We start from the raw sequence: 27,324 nt of genomic DNA, 5'->3' as shown, positions 1-27,324 counted from the left end.
TCAACCGTATTTTCCAGTAGGGCCACACGTTATATGATTTTGGCAATGAAGGAGGCGTTACATTTAGCTGATACTACAGGTACCACTAAACAGGGTATTATGTGGGGTGTGAAAAAACTACCTATAGTTTTTCCTGAATCAGAAGAACTAAATGAGGTGTGTGATGAAGCGTGGGTTGCCCCCGATAAAAAGATGCTAATTTCAAAGAAGTTATTGGCTTTATACCCTTTCCCGCCAGAGGTTAGGGCGCGCTGGGAAACACCTCCTAGGGTGGACAAGGCGCTCACACGCTTATCTAAACAAGTGGCGTTACCCTCTCCTGAGACGGCCGCACTTAAAGATCCAGCAGATAGGAGGATGGAAAATATCCAAAAAAGTATATACACACATACAGGTGTTATACTACGACCAGCTATAGCGACAGCCTGGATGTGCAGTGCTGGAGTAGCTTGGTCAGAGTCCCTGATTGAAAATATTGATACCCTGGATAGGGACAATGTTTTACTGTCTTTAGAGCAAATAAAGGATGCATTTCTTTATATGCGTGATGCACAGAGGGATATCTGCACACTGGCATCACGGGTAAGTGCTATGTCCATTTCGGCCAGAAGAAGTTTATGGACGCGACAGTGGTCAGGCGATGCGGACTCAAAACGGCATATGGAAGTTTTGCCGTATAAAGGGGAGGAGTTATTTGGAGTCGGTCTATCAGATTTGGTGGCCACGGCTACAGCCGGGAAATCCACCTTTTTACCTCAAGTTACTCCCCAACAGAAAAAGACACCGACTTTTCAACCGCAGCCCTTTCGTTCCTTTAAAAACAAGAGAGCAAAGGGATATTCATATCTGCCACGAGGCAGAGGAAGGGGGAAGAGACAGCAACAGGCAGCTCCTTCCCAGGAACAGAAGCCCTCCCCCGCTTCTACAAAAGCCTCAGCATGACGCTGGGGCTTCTCAAGCGGACTCGGGGGCGGTGGGCGGTCGTCTCAAGAATTTCAGCGCGCAGTGGGCTCACTCGCAGGTAGATCCCTGGATCCTGCAGATAATATCTCAGGGATACAGGTTGGAACTAGAGACAGATCCACCTCGCCGTTTCCTGAAGTCTGCTTTACCAACGTCCCCCTCCGAAAGGGAGACTGTCTTGGAAGCCATTCACAAGCTGTACTCTCAGCAGGTGATAGTCAAGGTACCTCTTCTACAACAAGGAAAGGGGTATTATTCCACTCTATTTGTGGTACCGAAGCCGGATGGCTCGGTAAGACCTATTCTAAATCTGAAGTCCTTGAACCTGTACATAAAGAAGTTCAAGTTCAAGATGGAGTCACTCAGAGCAGTGATAGCGAACCTGGAAGAAGGGGACTTTATGGTATCCTTGGACATCAAGGATGCGTACCTCCACGTTCCAATTTACCCCTCACACCAGGGGTACCTCAGGTTCGTCGTACAAAACTGTCACTATCAGTTTCAGACGCTGCCGTTCGGATTGTCCACGGCACCTCGGGTCTTTACAAAGGTAATGGCCGAGATGATGATTCTTCTTCGAAGAAAAGGCGTATTAATTATCCCATACTTGGACGATCTCCTGATAAGGGCAAGGTCCAGAGAACAGCTAGAGATGGGATTAGCACTGTCTCAAGAAGTGCTAAAACAGCACGGGTGGATTCTGAATATTCCAAAATCCCAGTTAATGCCAACAACTCGTCTGCTGTTCCTAGGGATGATTCTGGACACGGTTCAGAAAAAGGTTTTTCTCCCGGAGGAAAAAGCCAAGGAGTTATCCGAGCTTGTCAGGAACCTCCTAAAACCAGGAAAGGTACATCAATGCACAAGAGTCCTGGGAAAAATGGTGGCTTCTTACGAAGCAATTCCATTCGGCAGATTCCACGCAAGAATTTTCCAGAGGGATCTGTTGGACAAATGGTCAGGGTCGCATCTTCAGATGCACCAGCGGATAACCCTGTCTCCAAGGACAAGGGTATCTCTTCTGTGGTGGTTGCAGAGTGCTCATCTATTGGAGGGCCGCAGATTCGGCATACAGGATTGGATCCTGGTGACCACGGACGCCAGCCTGAGAGGCTGGGGAGCAGTCACACAAGGAAGAAACTTCCAGGGAGTGTGGACGAGCCTGGAAACGTCTCTTCACATAAACATTCTGGAACTAAGAGCAATCTACAATGCTCTAAGCCAGGCAGAACCTCTGCTTCAGGGAAAACCGGTGTTGATCCAGTCGGACAACATCACGGCAGTCGCCCATGTGAACAGACAGGGCGGCACAAGAAGCAGGAGTGCAATGGCAGAAGCTGCAAGGATTCTTCGCTGGGCAGAGAATCATGTGATAGCACTGTCAGCAGTGTTCATCCCGGGAGTGGACAACTGGGAAGCAGACTTCCTCAGCAGACACGACCTTCACCCGGGAGAGTGGGGACTTCATCCAGAAGTCTTCCACATGCTGGTAACCCGTTGGGAAAGACCAATGGTGGACATGATGGCGTCTCGCCTCAACAAAAAACTGGACAGGTATTGCGCCAGGTCAAGAGATCCGCAGGCAATAGCTGTGGACGCGCTGGTAACGCCTTGGGTGTACCAGTCGGTGTATGTGTTTCCTCCTCTGCCTCTCATACCAAAAGTATTGAGAATTATACGGCAAAGAGGCGTAAGAACGATACTAGTGGTTCCGGATTGGCCAAGAAGGTCTTGGTACCCGGAACTTCAAGAGATGATCACGGAAGATCCGTGGCCTCTACCTCTAAGGAGGGACTTGCTTCAGCAGGGTCCCTGTCTGTTTCAAGACTTACCGCGGCTGCGTTTGACGGCATGGCGGTTGAACGCCGGATCCTAAAGGAAAAAGGCATGCCGGAAGAAGTAATTCCTACTTTGATTAAAGCAAGGAAGGAAGTAACCGTGCAACATTATCACCGCATTTGGCGAAAATATGTTGCGTGGTGCGAGGATCGGAGTGCTCCGACGGAGGAATTTCAACTGGGTCGATTCCTACATTTCCTGCAATCAGGATTGTCTATGGGTCTCAAATTGGGATCTATTAAGGTTCAAATTTCGGCCCTGTCGATTTTCTTCCAGAAAGAATTGGCTTCAGTCCCTGAAGTCCAGACTTTTGTTAAGGGAGTGCTGCATATACAGCCTCCTGTGGTGCCTCCAGTGGCACCGTGGGATCTCAATGTGGTTTTGGACTTTCTAAAATCTCATTGGTTTGAACCACTAAAAAATGTGGATTTGAAATATCTCACATGGAAAGTGACCATGCTACTAGCCCTGGCTTCGGCCAGGAGAGTGTCAGAACTGGCAGCTTTATCTTACAAAAGCCCATATCTGATTTTCCATTCGGACAGGGCGGAACTGCGGACTCGTCCGCATTTTCTCCCTAAGGTGGTGTCAGCATTTCATCTGAACCAGCCTATTGTAGTGCCTGCGGCTACAAGTGACTTGGAGGACTCCAAGTTACTGGACGTTGTCAGAGCATTGAAAATATATATTGCAAGGACAGCTGGAGTCAGAAAATCTGACTCGTTGTTTACATTGTATGCACCCAACAAGATGGGTGCTCCTGCGTCTAAGCAGACGATTGCTCGTTGGATCTGTAGCACAATCCAACTTGCACATTCTGTGGCAGGCCTGCCACAGCCTAAATCTGTAAAGGCCCACTCCACAAGGAAGGTGGGCTCATCTTGGGCGGCTGCCCGAGGGGTCTCGGCATTACAACTTTGCCGAGCAGCTACGTGGTCAGGGGAGAACACGTTTGTAAAATTTTACAAATTTGATACTCTGGCTAAGGAGGACCTGGAGTTCTCTCATTCGGTGCTGCAGAGTCATCCGCACTCTCCCGCCCGTTTGGGAGCTTTGGTATAATCCCCATGGTCCTTTCAGGAACCCCAGCATCCACTAGGACGATAGAGAAAATAAGAATTTACTTACCGATAATTCTATTTCTCGGAGTCCGTAGTGGATGCTGGGCGCCCATCCCAAGTGCGGATTATCTGCAATAATTGTACATAGTTATTGTTAACTAATTCGGGTTATTGTTGTAGGGAGCCATCTTTCAGAGGCTCCTCTGTTATCATACTGTTAACTGGGTTTAGATCACAAGTTGTACGGTGTGATTGGTGTGGCTGGTATGAGTCTTACCCGGGATTCAAAATTCCTCCCTTATTGTGTACGCTCGTCCGGGCACAGTACCTAACTGAGGCTTGGAGGAGGGTCATAGGGGGAGGAGCCAGTGCACACCACCTGATCGGAAAGCTTTACTTTTTGTGCCCTGTCTCCTGCGGAGCCGCTATTCCCCATGGTCCTTTCAGGAACCCCAGCATCCACTACGGACTCCGAGAAATAGAATTATCGGTAAGTAAATTCTTATTTGTCCACCTTGTCATAGAATTTCTGATTTAATTTTCTAAGAATGAGAGCCGCACGACAAGACAAAAGCGCGTTCAGTTGGCTTTGTAAGTTAGTCATTTGGGCAAGTAAAGCAGGGAAGGGAGTTAGTTTATTCTGGGTGGTTAGGGTAGCTATTTGAGATTCTAACAAGTGTATCTCCTGCGCCGCGTTTTTGTGAAGCAAGGAGGTCCGTGCCATAAGAAGACCCCTCAAGGTGGCCTTATGAGCCTCCCAAATAATACCAGAAGAGACGTTAGGGGTAATATTCTCAGTGAAATATTGTTCTATCGCCACTTGTATTTCCATGGAAACTGACGGATTAAGCAACAGGGATTCATCGAATCGCCATTTGCGAACAGTGTGTGCAGAATGATAGAGATCTAAGAAAATATAAACACCGGAATGGTCAGTCCAAGTGAAAGGGGTAATTCCCACATGCAACATATCGATCCGGGTGTAGTGCTGGTGTGGGGCTGAATAGTGAGTATAATCCCTGGCGACAGAGTGGCAGAGGCGCCACGAGTCCCGTAGGTCGTGAAATTTAAGGGAGTCTGCAAGCGTGTGTGAAGCTCTAGAGGCAAGGGGGGGACCAGTCCTATCTAATAGGGGGTCAAGAATGGTGTTAAAATCTCCACCCAATACAATGTGACCCTGTGCAACCTTGCCTATGTGACGGAAAAGGGAGTGGAAAAACTGGGGTTGATCCTCAGAACGGAGGGTACCAATAACCATCAAATACCAACCGTCTGGATCCGCCACAGTTTTGCTATGTGTAAATGGAATATGACGATTAATTAAAATTGTTACCCCACGTTTTTTACAATCCGCTGAAGCGAAGAAAGTTTGTGTAAATTGCCTACCACGAAGTTGAGTATGAGAGCCTGTAAGGTGAGTTTCTTGGAGAAAAACTACATCAGCTTTCTCACGTCTACAGGCGCCCAGGAGCACCGTCCGTTTTTTGGGGGAATTGAGGCTGTTTACATTAACGGATAATATCTTTAGGGGGATGGTGGATGGAGTAACAACCTCTTATTTAAAATCATAAAAAAGTGGGTACAAAAACAAAGGCCACCCGAGCCCAAACTACCCATAAAAGAATAAGACTCACCCGGGACTCACCACAAGAACAAGGAGAGAAAAGGGAATTGAGGGAAAAGAAGGCCACAGAAGGAAAACAAGGAAGAGCAAGAAGAGAGGAGAAAAAGCCCACTCGGGCAGAAACCCTCTAGCAATGGGGCCCGTAACAGGACCGCCAAACAAAGGAAAAACACAATCAATAGAATAATCAAAGAAGGGAGCATGGGGGTAGTGGCACGAACCAACATATCAGGCTGTGCTGCGCGGCCTGACCGAGAACAAAATGCTGAGGCCAAAAAAGTATACAACTCGGAGAGAAAACCTGTGTCAGGAAAGGAAAGATGGGGAAGGGATAGGCAAAAAAAAAAAAAAAGGGGGGGGGGGGAATAGGGGAGGGGGACATCAAAGGGAGTAGTGTAGCAACAACATGTGGTCCAAATAGTAGGTTAAAAAAAAAAACATAGGACCAAACAGCACAACGACCAGTCATCGTGTGACCAGAAACATAAAGGCAAAGTGTATAATGGTAGACATAACGGGTAGAGCTTCTGAAGAACCATCATGCAAAGTGCCTGAAATAAACCAAGGGGGTCCACGGAGCAGAGACAAGGTCAGCCAACTCCGCGGAGGGCCCTCAGCAGTCAAAGATTCTATTGTCATTGAATATAGAACATTAACAACAAAATATCAAAGCAACATATAAAAAAAGCAACATATAAAAAGAAACAAAGGAGGTCCGGAGAACAAAGGACGGTCAGTTCAGTCCAGGAGGAACCTCCAGCAGATAGATGTAATGGCACAGTGGAATCAATATGAGAAAGGGGGGCAGGTGATCGGGGGGAGCACCATCTTCGTCCCCACGGCGAGCCACTCTTGTCCAGTCCGGCTGAGGCGGACGGAGTCGTTGTGATTTCGGTGAAGCCAATGGTTCTACAGAAGAGGACGACGATGCTGGGAGAAGATCAAGCTTGTGAATCAGTTCTTGCCCTTGTGCCAGGGTCTTAATTGCATGATTGATGCCATTAAAAGAAAACTGCAACTGGAAGGGGAATCCCCAGCGGTATCGGATTTGGTGTTGGCGTAGAAGCCTAGTAATCGGTTGGAGGTCCTGCCTTTTTTTGAATGGGCGAGGGCGCCAAGTCCTGGTAAATCTGCAATTGCATGCCCCGGAAGACTATGTCAGAGGAATCCCGGGTGGAAGCAATTATTATTTCCTTCGAGCGATAATAATGGAGACGGGCTATTATTTCCCGAGGAGGCTGTAATGTTGAAGGTTTGGCTCACAAGGCCCTGTGTGCCCTGTCAAAGAGGCAATCTTCATCAGACAAGTCCGGGACCAAATGCTGGAAAAGGTCTTTCAAGAAGGAGGGCAACGTAGAGCTCTGGACTGACTCCGCCACATTACGTATTTGCAGGTTATTATGACGGGATCGGTTCCCTTGGTCCTCTTGGCGCTCCTTCAGGATCTCAACTTAAGTGTGGAGTCTCGAGAGCTCTTGGTCTAGACGCAGTTGCGAGCGACATAAGTCGTCGGTCTTAGTCTCCAAAGCATCTGTACAGTTTCCAAGCGAGGCAATCTCAGTTTTGAAGTCCAAGACTGCTTTGGACAGTTCCTGTTTGAAGGCTGTTTGCACGTCCTCCAGGAGGCCAGACATCACTGCCTGTATCTGAGGATCGATGGCCATCTCCGAAGAACGTGGGGACGAAGGAGACTCCGGAGAGTGCACCAGGCTCTGGGAACCCTTAGATTTGTTGTTGAAAAAGTTTGTGGGAGCCTGGGGAGCCTTCTTGTTCCTCTGTGACATAATGAAAGCAGGCAGGGAAAAGGTCTTTCTTCTCCAGTAAAGTTGCAATAGAAAAGGGATAGGAGTAGTGAGGGTAGAGAGTGCAAATTGACACATGAGGCGGTCAGGCCGACCATGGGGTATTATTCATCCAGATAGCATCGCGGCCACGAGTAGCACCAGGGCCAGACTGCATAGATAGTTAAGACGAAGGGAGTATCTCGCAGCCGTGGGTAACAGGTATTGCCGCCAATCCAAGGAGCAGCCACAGCAGCGTATTCCAGAACAAATATACAGCCAGTTATTATCGTATAATAAAGAGAGCAGTTATAGGTGGAATGACGATGCAGTGAGCCAGAGGAGCCACAAGAGGGAGCTCCAACATTAACTACAGCATAGAAGTGACCATTGATATCACCCATATGTCTTACCAGCCAGGTAATGCCTCTACCAGAGCTCCAGTGGGCAAGGTGTCATGGGGTCCCAAGTCCACATTGACCAGTACGCCAGCAGGAGCAGCGGAGCAGCCCAGGGAGCACCCAGTGACTGCTGAAGGTGAGGGGCACAGGTGACAGCAGTGCCTGGGTGGTGCAAACCGGCAACATATAGAGCCCCAGCAGTGAGTGTGGATGCAGGGGGGCACTGTGTGTAGATGTCAGGCTGAGCGGGTGTGGAGGTCAGGCTCTCCATGAACTATCTTATTGCAAAGGTGGCATCCTATCACAGTGCAATGCTTGAAGTCACTGAGCTCTTCAGAACGACCCATTTTGTATCACAAATGTTTGCAAATGGAGACTTCATGGCTAGGAGCTTGATCTCAGGGCCGGCTCCAGGCACGTTCCACTGGAGCGGCCGAACAGGGCGCCAGCTATTTAAGGGCGGCTGCCCATTTCAAACATGGTGCCGGCCATCAGCCAATCAGGGCTCACGGCCCGGCAGCAGCGGCTCCTGATTGGCTGTCGGGCCGCGAGCTCTGATTGGCTCGAGGACCGGCGCCATATTTCAGATGACCGGCGCCGGAGAGCAGCCGCAGCTCCGCAGACATCGCGGTGGGTCACGCACGGGTGAGTCTGATCCAGGGGTTGAGGGCGGTATGGGTGTCCTTTGTCCCTGCTGCCGTAGCTCGATCCCCTGCTGCCGTAGCTCGATCCCCTGCTGCCTGCATGTAGCTGAGGTCCCCGGAGCAAAGCTCCCATACCTCAGCATTCTGAACACTGCGCACCGCCCGTTCCTCTCCGCACTTGGATACAGTTATCTGCCACTGGGGGCATTTTTGTATCTGGCAGCACTGTGCGGGCAATTTTGTATCTGGCAGCACTGTGGGGGCATTAGTGTATCTGGCAGCACTGTGGGGGCATTAGTGTATCTGGCAGCACTGTGGGGGCATTAGTGTATCTGGCATTCACTGTGGGGGCATTTGTGTATCTGGCATTTACTGTGGGGGCATTTGTGTATCTGGCAGCACTTTGGGGGCATAGCTGCACTGTGGGGGCATATCTGCACTGTGGGGGCATATCTGCACTGTGGGGACATGTATGTATCTGGCACTGTGGGGGCATGCATGTATCTGGCACTGTGGGGGCATATCTGCACTGTGGGGGCATGTATGTATCTGGCACTGTGGGGGCATGTATGTATCTGGCACTGTGGGGGCATATCAGCACTGTGGGGGCATGTATCTGGCATTGTGGGGGCATTTATGTATCTGACACTGTGGGGGCATATCTGCACTGTGGGGGCATTTATGTATTTGGCACTGTGGGGGCATATCTGCAATGTGGGGGCATTTATGTATCTGGCACTGTGGGGGTATTTATGTATCTGGCACTGTGGGGGCATATCTGCACTGTGGGGTCATTTATGTATCTGGAACTGTGGGGACATATCTGGCACTGTGTGGCCATTTAAGTATCTGGCACTGCTGGGGGGCATGTCATGTGTAGCTGGCACTGCTGGGGGTCATGTCATGTGTAGCTGGCACTGCATATCATGTCTATCTGGCACTGCACATTATGTGTATCTGTCACTATACTGGAGACATTATGTGTAAGGAACACTACTGTGGCTGTTATGTGTAAGGCTGCTAATTGTGTGCGTAGAGGGGGTGTGAAAATATATTTATTTATAGTTTGGTGATATGAAGTTACGAGGCCACGCCCACTTTTCCAGAGACCACACCCACTTTTCCAGGAGCGCGCAAGGAGGGGGGGGGGGCGCTTTCACATTTTCTCGCTCAGGGTGCTAGTAGGCCTGGAGCCGGCCCTGCTTGATCTTATACACCTGTGGCAACGGGTCTGATTGAAACACCTGAATCCAATAATTAACAGGTGTGGTCAAATACTTTTGTATATACTGAATTTAAGAAGCCATAAAGTGGCGATAAATGGGGCAGTCCTGTTTCTCCACCAGAGTGATGGGGTCACTGTTCAATTTGGACCCTGAAAAAGACGATATGTGGCGTTCAAGGTATAGGTCCAGTAACCAGATTGCTTCTGGACTATGTCTGGCTAGAAATGTGGTCTGAAGGATCTCAGGTCTTAGCGGTCGTCTTCTGATTTACAAGCAAGCCGGATAAATCTGTGCTCATTGTGGTCATTTTGGGAGGGAGCGGTTTCTCAATGTTTGTTTCCAGCAGTTGGCGTTATCTGTTGTACACGTGGTTTACACTTATTCATTTGATTTCCTATTCAGTGCCCCCGAGTATCCTGGGAGAGGAGTTCAACGCTTCGGTCACTGTCAATCAGCCTATTATCCTGGAATGTCAGAGCAGTGCCATCCCACCGCCTACTATCACATGGCTGAAAGATGGACACCCCCTTCCGAAAAGGACAGGGATTCGAGTCGCAGAGAATGGGCGCTACCTACAGGTCAGTCAGAGCAATACAATACAGTGCCTAGTCTTTTCTACAGTATTCATAATGCAGCGAGTGAGCCACTGCTTTGCAAAATGTATCTCTAGAACTGCAAATCTCAGCATGCTGTCTCAGTTTAGTAGTTCCACAACAGCAGGAGAGCTGCAGGTATTAAGAGAGGGGTGCTTTAATCTCAATTATTTGACATACTCGTGTTTGTCAGTGGTTTTAGTTTACTTCTATCAAAAAACCCTCTAATAGCCTTATTATTATTTGCACATACAGTATATAATATTTATTATTATACATGGGAACTGTATTGCCTGCTATACTGAGGGAAAATTAAATATTTATAGACCATTTTTTTTAAAAACAGTGCCACCTAGTGGACAAAATTTCTATGGCAACCAGAACTCAGCTCTGTTTTACCAAATGTTAACATAACACACAGTATAAAACAATAAAACCTAATTCTGTTTATGTGTATACTTTGCATCCCACCATAGATTGACCAGGCTCAGCTGCGGGACGCTGGAAGATACACCTGTGAGGCCTCCAATGATGCTGGCCGTTCAGAGAAGCATTATAATGTCATTATCTGGGGTAAAGACTTACAGGACATACATAGAAATCATTACATGTTCATTTTTCTTTCAAAGGTAGATGTTCTCCATTTAAAAAATATGGGACCAAATGTAATAGAGTGAGAGTTTCAGAAAGTGAGAGATTTGGTAAGGTTTTTCAGGTTTTTTTTAAAGTGGTAATCATTTACACTGCAAAACCAGGTTGATCTTGCTGTGTAAATGATTGCCACTTTAAAAAAAAATGCAAACCCTTACCAAATCTCTCACTTTTTGAAATTCTTGTTCTATTACATTTGGCCCATGGTGTTCTAATTAATTTCACACCTTTGGACAACCCCTGGTATTTAGAGTTCCTCCTCCCAGACTCCCACCAGATGGCAGCTTTATACTGACTGTAGGAGAGCACCATCAGTGCTAGTGGAATCAACTCATCCTAACAGTTCAAAATGCTAGATATGTAGTAATTGTGGCTATTAACCTGAATTGGTCATTGCTTCTGATGGGGGATGAGGTGTAAAGATAGAAGAGTAGGGGCCCAAGCACTGAAACTTGGGGATCACTAGTAACAGGAAGAGGAAGAGCGGGGTAAACAGTCATCAGAGTGCAGTGTCATGGAGGCCAAAGGAGTGGAGGATTTGAATGAGGTGAAGAGTATTGAAAGCAGCCAACAGGTCAAGAATGGACAACTGACCATTAGGGACAGACATGTGAGATGCCACTGGCGAGCAGAATCAGCCTTCTGTGACGTTCTGTGGCTAATTAAATCGTCCCCTTAGAGTAAGTGGAGAGAAGGACATTGGTGACCTTGGTGTAGCGAAGGGATCAGTACTAAATGCCGCCGGCCGGAATCCCGGCGGTCGAAATACCGACGCCGGAATCCCGACCACACAATCCCGACAGGGGTGGCGAGCGGAACGCAGCCCCTTGCGGGCTCACTTCGCTCGCCGCGCTGCGGGCGCGGTGCCTCGCTACGCTCGGCACACTATTATATTCTCCCTCTATGGGTGTCGTGGACACCCACGGAGGGAGAATATGTCGGGATTGTGGCGGTCGGGATTGTGGCGGTCGGGATTCCGGCGTCGGTATTTCGACCGCCGGGATTCCGGCCGGCGGCATCTTGACCGCATCCCGTAGCGAAGTTTCTGTGGAATGAAGAAAGAAGCAGGTAAAGGAGGAGTGTGAGGAAAGGAAAATGACAAGTCATTCTAAGTTTGAATGCAAATTGGAATAGAGTGATAGGGTGGTAGTTTAAAAGGATCTGGATTTTGACAGTTTTTTTTAAGAATGGGAGAGATGAGTTTATGTTTACAGAAGGAAGTGACAGTAGCCGTGGAGAGCGGTTAAAGTCGTGGGTGAGGTGGGAGCAAGTGTCTAGAGACAGAGAGAGTGGTAGAGGTGGTAGAGAATGGGTTCCAGTTGGCAGGAAGGGGGTAAGTATGAGGTGAAAGAACTTCATAGCCTGTGGCTTGAGAGGAGGAGGAAATGGTAAGCCGGTCAGCACCAATTTGCAATCAGATTTACCTGCCATAGCAATGCAAACACACACACACACACACACACACACACACACACACACACACACACACACACACACACACACACACACACACTCTCTCTCTCTCTCTCTCTCTCTCTCTCTCTCTCTCTCTCTCTCTCTCTCTCCCAACCTCACAGCCAATGGATGGAACTTGTGAAGGGCATGATATAACAGCAGCTATTTCATGCTGAGCTGGCAGATTGTCTGCACTCCTTCATTCATCTTCTTCATTATTTTCATGTAAGCCGCTGAATTCTTTTATTTTCTGTTTTTCAGTGCCTCCTAATTTCCCAACATCCCCTGAGCCCCCCATGTCAGTCATTGAGGGCCACGCCATCAGTTTTACCTGTGAATGCCAGGGGTCCCCTCCCCCGCTACTCACCTGGGTAAAGAACGGTAGGTGATTACTATGATGATATATATAACATAGTATTTAAAAAAAACAAAACGTGTATTAGAATTCACAGAATGATCAGTGGCAAATTATTCCCCCAATTACCATGGGGCTGCATTACATTCTTGACATACATATAGCACTTATATAGTATAGTATAGGATGTTATACTGTATATGGATCCTACTCTACAACTTCGTAAATATATCAGGTCTGTGCTTATGGGGGGTTATTCTGACCTGATCGCACGCTAGGTTTTTTTCGCTGCGCTGCGATCAGGTCAGAACTGCGCATGCGTATGCACCGCAATGCGCAGGCGTGTTGTACGGGTGCAAAGCGGATCGTTGCAGAATGATGGATTTTACGAAGAATCCATTCCCACAGCCGATCGCAAGGAGATTGAGAGGAAGATGGTGTTTGTGGGTGTCAACTGACCGTTTTCTGGGAGTGTTTGGAAAAACGCAGGCGTGTTCAAGCGTTTGCAGGGCGGGTGTCTGACGTCAATTCCGGGCAAGAACAGGCTGAAGTGATCGCAGCGGCTGAGTAAGTTCTGAACTACTCAGAAACTGCAGAAAACTTTTTTGTAGTGCTCGGCTGCACATGCGATCTCACACTTGCACAGCAAACATACACTCCCCTATAGGCGGCGACTATCTGTTCGCAGCGCTGCAAAAAATAGCTAGCGAGCGATCAACTCGGAATGACCCCCATGGTTGTTAGTTTGCCTTTAATGATTGTAGTATCAATGCTGGGTGTTAGAATCTCCCGTGAGCGTGCCAGTGGTAATACATGTTTGCTGCATTGTTCCAGGATCCCCCCTCGCGGACGAGTATCTGCCTCTGGTGTCTGCAGGAGGAAGGCTGCTACAGATCAGTAAGGTGCAGGTGTCAGATGAAGGAAAGTACACCTGTGTGTGCAGTAATGAGGCTGGAAGCAGTCAGCGGGACTACTGGCTGGAGGTGTATGGTGAGAGAGCCTTGTTCTTCCTTCCAACTCATAACTTCATGTTCCACCCCTCCCAGTATTTGTAGGATATTTTTATTATTGTTTTCTAATCCTCTTGCTGTCTTCTTCCTTTTTTTCTGAAGATTGATTTAAGAACATGGGCCCTCATTCCGAGTTGTTCGCTCGGTATTTTTCATCGCATCGCAATGAAAATCCGCTTAGTACGCATGCGCAATGTTCGCACTGCGACTGCGCCAAGTAACTTTGCTATGAAGAAAGTAATTTTACTCACGGCTTTTTCATCGCTCCGGCGATCGTAATGTGATTGACAGGAAATGGGTGTTACTGGGCGGAAGCACGGCGTTTTAGGGGCGTGTGGCTGAAAACGCTACCGTTTCCGGAAAAAACGCGGGAGTGGCCGGAGAAACGGTGGGAGTGCCTGGGCGAACGCTGGGTGTGTTTGTGACGTCAACCAGGAACGACAAGCACTGAACTGATCGCACAGGCAGAGTAAGTCTGAAGCTACTCCAAAACTGCTACGAGGTTTGTGATCGCAATATTGCGATTACTTCGGTCGCACTTTTAAGAAGCTAAGATACACTCCCAGTAGGCGGCGGCTTAGCGTGTGTAACTCTGCTACATTCGCATTGCGACCGATCAACTCGGAATGAGGGCCATGGTCCACAGATGTGTTGTAACCCATGGCAGCCATCTGTGGGTGGTTTTCAGCGTGTTTTTTGGGCGATTTAAAAACCCCTAGAAAATAAAAACAGCTATATTCAAACACAATGTGCTGCAGATATCCATCTCCATTAGTTTCACGTGCTAAATATACAGTAGATAGCTTAAGCTGCAGTTTCACAAACCTGTATAAATGCTTAAAAAAAGAGTCGGTTGTGAGCGGGATTAGTATGCGATTCCAACGGATGGGGTGCCAGCGGTCACAATACCGATAGGGGTGAGGTAAGTATTTTACCTCCCCCACCACCCCCCTAACCCTAACCCTACTTTACCACAGCCTAAACCTAACCCCCCCCCCCCCCCCCCTTTTACACAGGCTAACCCTCCCCCCTTAGTTCCTAAACCTAAATCTCCCCGGTAGTGTCTAACCCCCCCATCCTCCCCACAGCCTAATCCAAATGCCCCCCCCCCCTCCCCCGCAGCCTATCCATAACCTCCACCTCCCTGGGTGTCACCTGATCTTAACCCCCCCCACACTGCAGCCAAATCCTAACGCTCCCGCCAATACTTACCTTTGGGAACCTGGCTGTCAATATTCCAGTGTCGGGATGCTGACCTGGTCTGAATTCCAGCGTCGGTGTTCTGAGGGGTGTCGGGATTCCAACGTCAGTATTTTCACTACTGGAATCCTGACAGCCGGAATCTTGAACGTTTAGCATTGTGAGCGTGAGGTTGCCCAAAATGCATTGCGTAGGCTATTTGGCCATCTACTGTATAGCATAGTAACAAGGCACAGCACACTTATGGATTATGCTGGCTGTGCTTATTTCAATATGAAGGGGGCAAAAATAATTTATATATTATTGAGGCAATATTAGTATACGAGTCTATTCAGACTATATTATTATACTAAGGGGCAATATTATTATTATTATTATTATTATTTTCAAAAACTGTTTATTGTGTAAAGTACCACAAAACAAGTACAAATGACATAAAATCCAGTAGGCTCTGAAGATGTGATGTATCCATGACCATAGGTGTATACTGACAGGAATTAAAAATAGACATTTAATAATAATAATAATAATAATAATAACAACAATTTTTTATGATGATGATGATAATGATTATTCTTTACTTATATGGCACCACCAGGGATCTGCAGTGCCCAATTACAGAGTACATAAACAAATCTTCAAAACAGGAAGACAGTAACTTACAGTTGAAGACAATATAGTACAAGTACAGGCAGGGGCGTATCTAGAGAGGTCGAGACCTGTGTGCAGGCTCTGTCATAGCCCCGCCTCTCTAGCCCTTTGACTCTGGGCACTAGGGTCCCTAGGGGACCCTAGTGCTGTCCCAGAGTCTAGAGCGCATGCGTAGATCTCTGGGAGAATGGCGCAGTGGCCATTTTCCTAGTGATTTTCCAACTGCGCATGCACTCAACACCGGGAAAATGGCGCTGCACCATTTTTCCAGTGATTTCTGCAGTTCTGCTACTGTGCGGAGGGTAAGTATTACAAATAATGTGTGTGGGGTGTGGGCACCCATTATAAATATGCCAGTGAGTACATGGTGAATAAACATGGCTACATCAGCAGATGACACTGAAATAAGTATCAGGGTGGCAAAAAACCGCGGGATTTGGTGCAAAGATTAAAGTAAGAAAAGGATAAGCACATGAGGGAAGAGGGCCCTACTCTTGAGAGCTTACATTCTAAAGGGGAGGGGCAGACAGATGGATGACACAGATGGGGTACATAGAGAGCATGAACAGAGGGTTAGGATGAGATTAGGCTGGGTCTGGTGAAGAAGTGAAGTTTTGTAGATGTGGAGCGTATGAGGGGGAGAAGTAGAGAATTCCAGAGATCTTCTTGACCCACATAATGAGATCTCATCTCTGCACTTAGAGCAAAACTGTCCCACTAACCCACCAAACAAGGAGTCTCTTGGTCCCATTGAATGTTGAATTTTGAATTCTCCCTGAGCGCCACCATCTTGGCCTGAAAATGCGTAATAGTAGGCTCGGGATGTCATAAAAGATGTTCATGTATTAGAAGTTATAGTTTGGTGGCTACTAAACAACCGTTTCTATCTTTGGTGGTTTCCATGTTTGATATTCTTCTTATCATTCATTCAGTTTACCACTTTTACTTCTATATATCTATTATTTTCTTCACTTTTTGTCTCCTCGGTTCCACGTACGGGTTTGTGAATTGTCTCCTCTGTTTCCTCGACTTCTTACCAGCCGGGCCAGTAATAACTGGGAGCAGCAATGTCCCCACACAAGTGACATCGACACGAGGCAGCCAAGTCACCTTGGAATGTGCGGTCAGTGGAAAGCCCATCCCATCTGTGACCTGGCTGAAAGACGGTTTTCCATTGGGGACCGGAGCAGACTTGATCTTAAAAAACAAGGGGCAGCATCTCAGCATACCCCGGGTGCAACCCACCCACTCAGGTCGCTATGTCTGCGTGGCTGTGAATGCAGCTGGTCAGACAGACATTAAATATGACCTCATGGTGCAAAGTAAGTTGTACTGAAGCTTTATTCAGTGATGTGTAATACAAAGATGTCTGCTTCATTTGTCATTGAGGATATTTTCCATCTTCTCTCAGTCCCACCAGAGCTCACAAACCTCCAGACAGAGCCACATGATGTCTCTGTGACTTTACATGGTACCTTCACCCTCATCTGCGAAGCTACCGGCTTCCCACCCCCAGCCGTTACGTGGTACAGAGATAACACCCCCCTGACCCAGCAGGAGACCGTTCATGTCCAATCAGGTGCATGTGCTGACCATTATCACTTGGCTTTTATTTCGGATGTAGTGCTGGATTAAGGGTCTTTTTGGGTCTAGAGATGAACATTACTGTGGGCCTAATATTCTGTTTTAACTGGTTCTTTATACTTTATTAAACTAGATTGATACTTTAACATAAATGGGGCTATTTCATAGCTATATGAACCATCAGGGATTGTGTTTTGTTGGTCCTATTGCATGTGATGGTCTGGAGTTGAAGCATCTTTATTGTATGTGCACCTGGATGTGCTCATATTGCTAATGGACTTGAGAATTTGATGATCCTGTATTTTGATTTTCATTATTAACTAGGAGGACGGGTTCTTAAGGTAGTAAATGCACAGGTTGAAGATAGCGGAATCTATACTTGTCTTGTCACTAACGCAGCCGGAGAAGCCAAGAAGAACTTCATTGTGGACGTCTTAGGTACTTGTCATCTCCTCTATGTAGCACTGTTGCTTTAGATATTATTGATTTACAAAAACATTAAAAGAAATCTCGGCCCAGATTAATAGCGTAAAATTCCCACCATCGAATAGCAGAACATCAGGAATCCAATGTCTAAGACCCTGTACACCTTTACAACAGCTTATTCTCATGGTGCGGCTAGCAGGAAAAAATATATTTTCAACGCTAATGAAGACTCTCATGTCGAGATTATCAGAGATTATTATCTGCAACAGCCACCTAGTCACAGTTTAATCTACAAACATGAAAAACCGCAGTGAAATCCAATGAAAATGAGCCAGAGAACCCAGGGTTGAGTATCTTTTTATGAGTGAGACACCTGGCTATAAGCCTCTCAATGATCTCCTAGCTGTGGGGTGGGGAATCCCAATTAAACTATTAATATGGGTGGTCATCTATTTTCAAAGACCTCTCTTGCCACCACTGTGTCTGATATGTTTTGTAGTTCCTCCGATCATAGAAGAAGATGAAGATGACAAGGACTTCAGAATAGCAGCTGGCCAGCCCATTCGCCTTCGCTGCAGAGTTTCAGGTTGGGATAAGACTAGGCTTTATCATCTGGACTGATTAATGAATTTATTATTTCATATATATCCCTTCGCATGACTAGTAGAATACCCCCTTTGTTCAATGAAGTCTATTCAAACGTTTGTAGACTCCATCTATGCAGTTAATTAACACTGCTGAACATCTGGTTGACTCCTGAGATGACTTCTAAATATCCCTGGAAAATTAAAGTTCAGAAGTCGCATCCTGGCAACTGTGAAGTCCCTAGAACTTGCTCTGCCTCTGGATAATACAAAGATGGTTCAATATGTAAGGTAACAAGACCTCTCACATGTGTAATGTTCTCTATTTCATTCTAATTTCCCACCTGGTTAGAGCAAGTAGACCACTGCTTCCCCTCACGGCCATTAGACTGCGCCTTATACAAGTTATACTATCCCACCATCAGGTGTTAGATAGCGGGGCTGGCGGACACATGGTCACACATTGAGGTGCATAGTGTGCTCAGGATTTCAGCGTCTAAAGGGCGTCTAAATCAGAAACTCAAATTTATCGGCAGCTTGTCGGGGTATACGGTGAAAACGTCCTGTCACGGAAACAGGTCTGGGTTTGGTGCACTGCCTTCGATAACTGCAGGACAGACGTTCAGGATGAGCAGCGATACGGCCAGCCAAGCACGTCCACCACAGGCAATACACCAAGCCCAAACCTATTTCCGTGACATGACGTTATCACCGTACACTGTGACAAGTTGGTGATGAATTTCAGCTGCTGATGTTCCCTTTAGACATGGAAATCTGATCACACCACTCACCTCGGTGTGTGCCATGTTTCCGCCAGCCCCGCCATCTTACACCTGATGTTGGGACAGTATGACTGATATGAGGTGCAGTCTAATGGCCATAATGGGAAGCAGTGGTCTGGCCTGATAGGCAATTAGAATGAAATAGAGACCATTACACACGTGAGAGGTCTTTTACCTTTCTTATTGAATCACTCTCATACATGCAAACGTAGTCTTCTTGATGTGCAAACCTGCACCTACTGGTTATAAAACCCTGGTATTCTGTTCCTTCAGGACACCCGTCACCTCGCATAACCTGGTTCAGGGATTCCCAGCCCGTACACAGTGGAGATGGCATTCAGATCTCCAGCGATGGATCTGAGCTGCACATTCAGGCCGCTACTGTGTTTAGTGCTGGCCATTACGCCTGTCTGGCCATTAATCCCGTTGCTGAGAGAAGCAAACACTTTGTATTAACCGTGTTAGGTAAGTCTATTACAACTCTATGCACGCCGCCATGCTGGCTTGTTCTGAACTCTAGCTGGGCTCAATGCATTTTTCATGTTCCTCTTGTGTCTCCCTGCTCAGTGGGTCCCACCATTTCTGGAACCCTTGATGATGGAATGAATGAAGATGTCATAGTCATTGTCAATAACCCTCTATCGCTCATCTGTGAAGCTCTGGGATTTCCAATACCTACTATTACTTGGCTAAAAAACGGGCAACCATTCACAGATTCACACAATGTAAAGAGAATACCTGGTAAGCAACTCAGTCACTGTTCATATCTGCCAATAATTACAGTCCAGCGTTCTAGGTGCAGGACAAAATTGCAGTATTCCTTTAACTTTACATATTTACTATAAATGTCTATATTTATTTTCTTTTTAACGTGTGTGTATGTGTGTGTTGCTTTTTTGGTTTTGTTTTTTATATATAATCAGTAATGTGATTGGTGTAGGGTTGCCAACTCATCTCCAATAAGCAAAAGACGTTGTATAATTTGTACTTGCTAGAAATTAAAGATATCAGTTACGACCTTGAATATACTGTATAAAGTATACTTTGGTTCACAACTTTTGTCAAAAGCCACAGGCATGGCCGGATTAAGGGAGGGGCGACAGGGGCGATCATCCCGGGGCGATCACACACAGAGTGTTCGCCTGTTTGAAGTGTGGTAGGGAGTTACATTACATCAGGGGCACATAAATCTCCTGTATATGTCAGATTAAAGTGAGGATTATCAGCATGTCTTTGCTTTTCGCCTAGAGCTGATCATTTCTGGTAATTGTTAATTTTATGTGTCTTATCCAGGAGGTCATGGGCTGCAAATAATCAATGCTCAGGAGGAGGATGCTGGTCAGTACACCTGTCTAGTCACCAATGAGATTGGAGAAGCCACCCGGAATTACGAAGTCAAAGTGTTTAGTGAGTACTTATGCCGCATAGTGATTAATGGCCATAAAAGCTGCATGTTCATCAAGTTGTTGCATCACCAAAGAACAGAGTATTAGTTTTCTTCCTGTTGCTCTGGATCTTTTTCTCGATGTGGGACTGTAACAGTAATTTACCGCACAGTGGGGGTCATTCAGGTGTGGTTGGAGGTACTATCACTGCTGCTTCCTTGGAAATGTATGGTAATGCAGCATGAGGCATCTATTATAAGCAGACGCCTCCTGCTGCAGTAGTGATCCAAGCTGTGTCCTAGGAGGCAGAGGCCAGGAAATCTCCATCCTATGACTGAGATCCCTGTCCTCTTCCCACCCCCTTGATGGCAGCACCACGCCTCTGTTTTTCCAAACTCGTCCTGGAAAACGATGATTATCTGACACTTCGAGGCTCATTCAGGTGCTGTTTTTGTCCTTGCTGTTGCTATCTTTTGCCGTACGCAGTTGTGATTATATGCTAATATAGGCAGAAGCTAACCTGAGAATAGGGACACCCACTGCTGCCGTATCATTTGCGTCCAACAAATCGGGTCAGGTCGCTGAGTACCTCTGTAGATGCGCCTTGAACATATGGAGTAGACCTCTATAGATGCGCAGGCTGACGCAGATGTAGATTTACACGGACAGATCTTGAAAACCTAATATTATTGACTTGCTGACCTACGTTCTCATCCTTTTTTTTTTTCTTTAGTCCCTCCGCAAATCACATGGAATGACTCTGGGGAAAATATCAGCATCAAGGAGGTAAAGACCAAGGTGAACAGCAGCCTAACCCTTCAGTGTGACTCCCGGGCCGTGCCCAAGCCCAACCTGCACTGGTACAAGGATGGACAGGTCAGAAATGTCATCATATACCGTTCAGCAAAGGCCAATAGGTCAATAAGGAATATTAGATAACGATTGCTTAATTAAAAGTTATGCTGAAGTGCCACTGCTCCAACCATGGCCCTCATTCCGAGTTGTTCGCTCGCTAGCTGCTTTTAGCAGCATTGCAAGCGCTAGGCCGCCGCCCTCTAGGAGTGTATCTTAGCTTAGCAGAATAGCGAACGAAAGATTAGCAGAACTGCTACTAAATAATTTCTTGCAGTTTCTGAGTAGCTCCAGACCTACTCCTAGATTGCGATCACCTCGGTCCTTTTAGTTCCTGGTTTGACGTCACAAACACGCCCTGCGTTCGGCCAGCCACTCCCCCGTTTTTCCAGCCACTCCTGCGTTTTTACCTGGCACGCCTGTGTTTTTTAGCACACTCCCTGAAAACGCAGAGTTTCCGCCCATAAACACCCACTTCCTGTCAATCACACTACGATTACTCGAGCGTTGGAAAAACGTCGCTCGAGCTGGTGTAAATCTCCAAAGTTTAGTGTTAAATTACTTAGCGCATGCGCGCTGCGTACCATGCGCATGCGCATTTTTCACCTAATCGTTCCGTTGCGAAAAACGGCAACGAGCGAACAACTCGAATGACCCCCCCATGTGTATGATGCTATTGTGTTTTTTTGCAAAAAACATTATTTCAATGATTAAAAGGTACTGTTACTAAAAGAGTCCGAGGGGTGTGTGTGGGGGGGGGGGGGGGGGGGGGAGTTTGGCGGGGTTGTTGATGTATCAAACCTTCTAAAAAGGACACTTGAGGATGTTACCCATAGAAACCAATCAACGTCTATCACTGTACTTGACAAATGATAGCTATATTCTGATTGGTTGCTTTGGGTAACTTCTACCCTTATCCTCTTTAGAAAGTAAGATACATCTCCTAATGATGCTTTCTTTACTGCTCTGTACATTGTTGCCCTCACATGAAGTGTACATTTGAGAAAAATATACATTATACCTTTCTGCTGCGGGGTACACTGGGCTCCACAAGGAAAGACATAGGGGTGTAGAGTAGGATCTTGATCCGAGGCACCAACAGGCTCAAAAGCTTTGACTGTTCCCAGTATGCATAGCGCCACCTCCTCTATAACCCCGCCTCCCTGCACAGGAGCTCAGTTTTGTAGTTGGTGCCGCAGATAGCAGGCACATAACAGAGGGGCTGCTCTGGACAGCCCTAAGAAGAGCTTTTTTTGAGAAGAAAAGTGAAGACTTCAAGGGCTGTAGCAGTGTGTACATGTCTAGTGACATTCACTGCTGCAGCTCCATCTCTCCCCAGCGGCGCTGTACACTCCCGAGTCCTGGTTGCCGGGTAACTACAGCAGGAGGCTCCGGTTTTCTTCTGAGTCAGGCACACACAACGTGGGCTCTCCGGGATCGCGTGGCCGCGCTTCGGGAGGTGGTGAGTGGGTCCTGCTCGCGGGACCCGTGTTTTATCGCGATCCGGCGCGGTCGGTGGGAGGCGGGCCGCGCGCGCTGGCGGTGGACACTGTGACAGTACAGGCGATCCCACTAGATCACCAGGGCATGGGTGCAGGTCAGGTTTTCTCTTAAAACCTTTTTTGTGTGTAGCCCGCAGTACCTGGTGGTTTTACCAGCAGAGAGGATAAGGCTTAGACCTGGAGCCCCTCCCCCAGCCCCAGGGCGCCATTTCCAGCAAATGTTCCCGCCCTGGAGCTGCATATCTGTCTTTCCCTCACTCCCTGTCAGTGTCTGGGCGCCATTTCTCTCAGCTACACTGTTCCTGGGACTGCTTGGGCAAATCCTCCTTTGTAAAGCCGCCTGGTTGACAGCGCTGTGACTTTACATGACACTTAAGTATTCTACATGTCAATTAGACAGTGTTAGTTAAGAAAGAGTGCATTTAGTCAGGGTTCTCTGGTACAAGTACCCTATGATATACATCCAGTTCTTACTGTGCAGTGTTATATCTATTAACTACTTAGTTATATATATAAGCTGGTCCAGTGCAGTATTTTTGTTAGTAATAACCTCTGCATTGTATAACTGTGACTATATGTGTGTGCATTAGCTTGCTGAGTGGTTTCCATTTCGTGTCTCTCATTCAGCTTGCTATCCCTATATTCTATAACCTGAGGGGGCTTGGTGCATCAGGTTTTATAATTATATAGGATTTTCACAAGATACACTTTAATACGTATTTTTCTCTGTGATTTTAGTCACCATATCTCTCCTGTATCCCTGCTTGTGCTGACTACACTGCGCAGGGGTTTGGGCAAGAGGTATTGTGCTGCTGCTAATTGTACTGTGTTACCTGATACTGCAAGTTATATCATGTCTGCTTCTGAAGGTAACGGTTCTGGGGCTGAACACACTGCCGGTGTTGCTGAAGCCACAGATCCCTATGAGGAGACCATAGCAGCTGTGGGCTCTGGTTTTGGGGGCTCCTTGCCCCCCAGTAGGACTGTGGCAACGGGGGTGCATAATGACCCATCGTGGGCTACTTTCTCCACGCTTCTACATACGCTAGTTACTAAACTAACACCCCCTATGGGACCTCCTATGCCGGTGCAACCGTATGTGGTCCCTGCAGCTAACCCGCCGTGGGCGGATAATTTGTCTGCTCAATTGAAAAAGTTGAACCAGTCCTTGACTACTAAAAAGTCTGACCCTCGCTCGCCTAAGACCAAGGTGTCCTCTAAGCGAGCTCTTACCTCCTCACAATCCACTGCTGTCACTGACACCTCGTCTGATGAAGATGGCGCTTACACTGACCCCACAGATTCTGACACAGATACTGCTGATGGGGAGGGTAGTTCACAAGTGGATGTTCCTGATCTTTTGGAGGCTATTAAGTTGATTTTACAGATTACGGATGATCCCGAGTCATCCGCCCCTCCAAAGAAACCAGATAGGTTCAAGCGTCAGAAGGTGGTTAAAAAAGTTTTACCTCACTCTGATCACCTAGTGGATATACGTCAGGAACCCTGGGGAAACCCGGGGAAGAAGTTTGTGCCTCAAAAGAAGATGCTGGCTCGCTATCCCCTCGCGCCAGAGCTGTCTAAAAATTGGGAAACGCCTCCTCCAGTAGACTCACGTGGCTAGGATGGTGGTTTCCTCAGCTCTACCTGTCACTACCGTCACGTCTCTAAAAGAGCCTACGGATAAACGTGTGGAGGGTTGTCTAAAAGCGATTTACACCCTCACGGGTGCTGCACAAAGGCCCACTATTGCAGCAACATGGGCTGCAGAGGCTATTGAAGCATGGGCCCTAGAGTTAGAAGCTAAAATCTCTTCTGACCATGCTAGACAATGCTTGTCATATATTGTCACAGCTTCTCACTATATTAAAGAGGCGGCTTCTGAGTCCGGTATCCTAGCAGCCACGGCCTCTACTACATCAGTCCTGGCTCACCGGATATTGTGGCTGAGATCCTGGTCTGTGGATCTGGATTCTAGAAAAACCCTGGAGGTACTCCCTTTCAAGGGAGATATTCTGTTTGGGGAGGACTTAAATAAGATAGTGGCTGACTTGGCTACTGCCAAAACTGCCTGTCTGCCAAGTACCGCTCCTTCTGTGTCGAAGGCTAAAGGTACGTCCTTTCGCCCCTTTCGTCCTTCAGGTAAAGCAAAATAGGGATTTTTGTTTACTTACCGTAAAATCTCTTTCTCTGAGTCCATCTGGGGGACGCTGCGCCGTTACTTGTGGGTTAGAGGTGTGTGGTAGTGGAGTTTGGCACAGAATCTATCAAAAAGCTGCCTCCTCCCCCCTCTAACCCCTCCCATCTCCTTCCTGCTCAGCCATCACTCAGTTAACGTTTAGCCAAGCCGAAGGAGATAGACCCGAACAAAAAAACAACCAAATAAACCAGACAAAACTACGGGAGGGATCGCAGCGTCCCCCAGATGGACTCAGAGAAAGAGATTTTAGGGTAAGTAAACAAAAATCCCTATTTCTCTGTCATCCATCTGGGGGATGCTGCGCCGTTACTTGTGGGATTTCCCATAGCAAGCTAATGAGAGGAGGGAGACGTTGACGGCATAGCCGTCTGTAAAATACGACGCCCAACAGAGGCAGTCTACAAACCAAAAGTATGAAAACGGTAAAACTTCGTGAAAGTATGGACTGACGACCAGGTCGCCGCCCTGCACAGCTGCTCAATAGATGCACCACCGCGAACAGCCCAAGATGCTCCAACTGCTCTAGTCGAACTGCTCTAGTCGAATGAGCCCTAATTGAGTCAGGAACCGAAACATTTGACGACACGTAAGCCTGTCTGATGGCCGAAGTTACCCAACGGGCCACAGTGTTCTTGGAAGCCGGCCAACCTCGTTTGGGAGCATCAATCAATACCAACAAGGTATCCGTACGACGGAAAGACTCCGTACGAGACAAATAAATACGTAAGGCCCGGACAACATCCAGGAGGGCCAAATGGGAATTCTCCCCAGGAGAAGACGACGGAGTAAAAGCTGGAAGGACAATGTCCTGATTTAAATGAAATGCTGAAACAACCTTTGGAAGGAAAGAAGGCTTAGTCCGCAGAACCACCCGGTTCTCATGAAACACTAACAAGGGTGGCCTGCAAGAAAGAGCCGCCAACTCAGACACTCGTCTAGCGGAAGCAATAGCCAAAGAAAAACAACTTTTTGTGTCAGATAATGCAATTCCACAGATTCCAAAGGCTCAAATGGAGATTTTGAAGGGCCGTAAGGACCCAGTTTAAATCCCAGGGAGGAACCGGAGGAACAAAAGGTGGTTGAATTCGAAGTACTCCCTGAAGGAATGTTTGAACCTCTGGCATGATCGCTAGTTTCTTTTGAAAAAGAAGCGACAAAGCTGAAACCTGACCCTTCAGTGAAGAAAGTCTCAGGCCCTTATCGAGACCCTCCTGAAGGAAAGAGAGCAGGCGAGGAAGTCTAAACAAATGCGGAATCAAGCCCCACTTTTCGCACCAAGCAATGTAAATACGCCATACCCTATGGTAAATGCTGGAAGTCACCGGCTTCCTAGCCCGAATCATCGTCTGTACAACAGAACGCGAAAGACCTTTTGCTTTTAAAATCTTGGATTCAAGAACCAAGCCGTCAAAATCTGGGTGGCGACAAGGCCCTTGAAGAAGAAGATCTGGTCGCAAGGGGAGACGAAAGGGGTCTCCGACGACCATGCTGCGCAGAAGAGTGTACCACTGTCGGCGCGGCCAATCTGGAGCCACCAGAATTATTGCGAGACCTTCTCGACGAATGCGTTGAAGTAGACGTGGAAGCAGTGGAATCGGCGGAAACACGTAACCCAGTTGAAACTGCCACGGAGCTGTTAAAGCATCGATTAGAAATGCTTGAGGATCCTGAGTCCGCGAGCCGTAGTGAGGAAGTTTCTTGTTGAGTCGAGACGCCATTAGGTCTACGTCGGGCAGTCCCCAGCGGTCCACTAGAGAGAGAAACACTTCCTGGTGAAGTTCCTATTCTCCCGGATGAATCGTGTGACGACTCAAAAAATCTGCTTCCCAGTTCTCGACTCCTGGAATGTTAATTGCGGATATTACGGGAACCCAACGTTCCGCCCACGTGAGAATCTGAGCGACTTCTCTCATTGCGGACCAGCTGCGAGTTCCTCCCTGTTTGTTGATGTAAGCCACTGCAGTGGCATTGTCGGACTGCACATGAACCGGATGACCCTGTACCATGGTTTGAATCTGAAGGAGTGCGTACCGGATCGCCCTCAATTCCAGAATGTTGATCTGTAATTTTGACTCCTGACTGGTCCAGCGCCCCTGGAAGTGATGAGTCTGGAACACTGCTCCCCAACCGCTGAGACTTGCGTTCGTGGTGACCATCAACCAAGACCAAACCGTGAACGGTGCTCCTTTTCTCAAATTGTGACTGTGAAGCCACCAGTGAAGCGACTGACGACTCTTTACCGACAAGTGGATCAACTGCAATTCGAGACGTGGATCCGGCCGATCCCAACAGCTGAGAATCTGAGCCTGAAGAGGTCGGGCATGAAATCTGGCGTATGGGACTGCCTCGAAGGAGGACACCATCTTGCCCAACACCTGCATGCATCTGAGGACCGACACTACCGGTAAGTGTAACAGGGTCCGGATTCTGGACTGCAGATCCTGAATCTTATCCGTAGGAAGAAACACCTTCTGGCTGTTGGTATCGAATAAAAGTCCCAGGAAAAAACATTTTCTGGGAAGGAAGTAAAGACGACTTTGGAAAGTTGATTATCC

The 27,324-nt window shown here is 47.5% G+C and overlaps 1 protein-coding gene across 1 annotated transcript in view; it reads left to right on the top strand.

The window, feature by feature from the left end:
- Nucleotides 1-27,324, top strand: part of HMCN2 (hemicentin 2) — a 491,624-nt gene that overhangs the window by 331,550 nt on the left and 132,750 nt on the right. Inside the window, exons 41-52 of the mRNA XM_063936681.1 lie at nucleotides 9,942-10,117; nucleotides 10,609-10,705; nucleotides 12,500-12,619; nucleotides 13,428-13,583; nucleotides 16,495-16,776; nucleotides 16,866-17,033; nucleotides 17,363-17,476; nucleotides 17,964-18,050; nucleotides 19,104-19,295; nucleotides 19,398-19,571; nucleotides 20,124-20,237; nucleotides 20,949-21,091. Coding sequence (XP_063792751.1) covers nucleotides 9,942-10,117; nucleotides 10,609-10,705; nucleotides 12,500-12,619; nucleotides 13,428-13,583; nucleotides 16,495-16,776; nucleotides 16,866-17,033; nucleotides 17,363-17,476; nucleotides 17,964-18,050; nucleotides 19,104-19,295; nucleotides 19,398-19,571; nucleotides 20,124-20,237; nucleotides 20,949-21,091 — 1,823 coding nt within the window. The remainder of the gene's footprint in view (nucleotides 1-9,941; nucleotides 10,118-10,608; nucleotides 10,706-12,499; nucleotides 12,620-13,427; nucleotides 13,584-16,494; nucleotides 16,777-16,865; nucleotides 17,034-17,362; nucleotides 17,477-17,963; nucleotides 18,051-19,103; nucleotides 19,296-19,397; nucleotides 19,572-20,123; nucleotides 20,238-20,948; nucleotides 21,092-27,324) is intronic.

The sequence above is a fragment of the Pseudophryne corroboree genome, chromosome 8 (assembly GCF_028390025.1).
Source record: "Pseudophryne corroboree isolate aPseCor3 chromosome 8, aPseCor3.hap2, whole genome shotgun sequence".
NCBI lineage: Eukaryota > Metazoa > Chordata > Amphibia > Anura > Myobatrachidae > Pseudophryne > Pseudophryne corroboree.
This window is presented reverse-complemented; position numbering and strand designations above follow the sequence as displayed.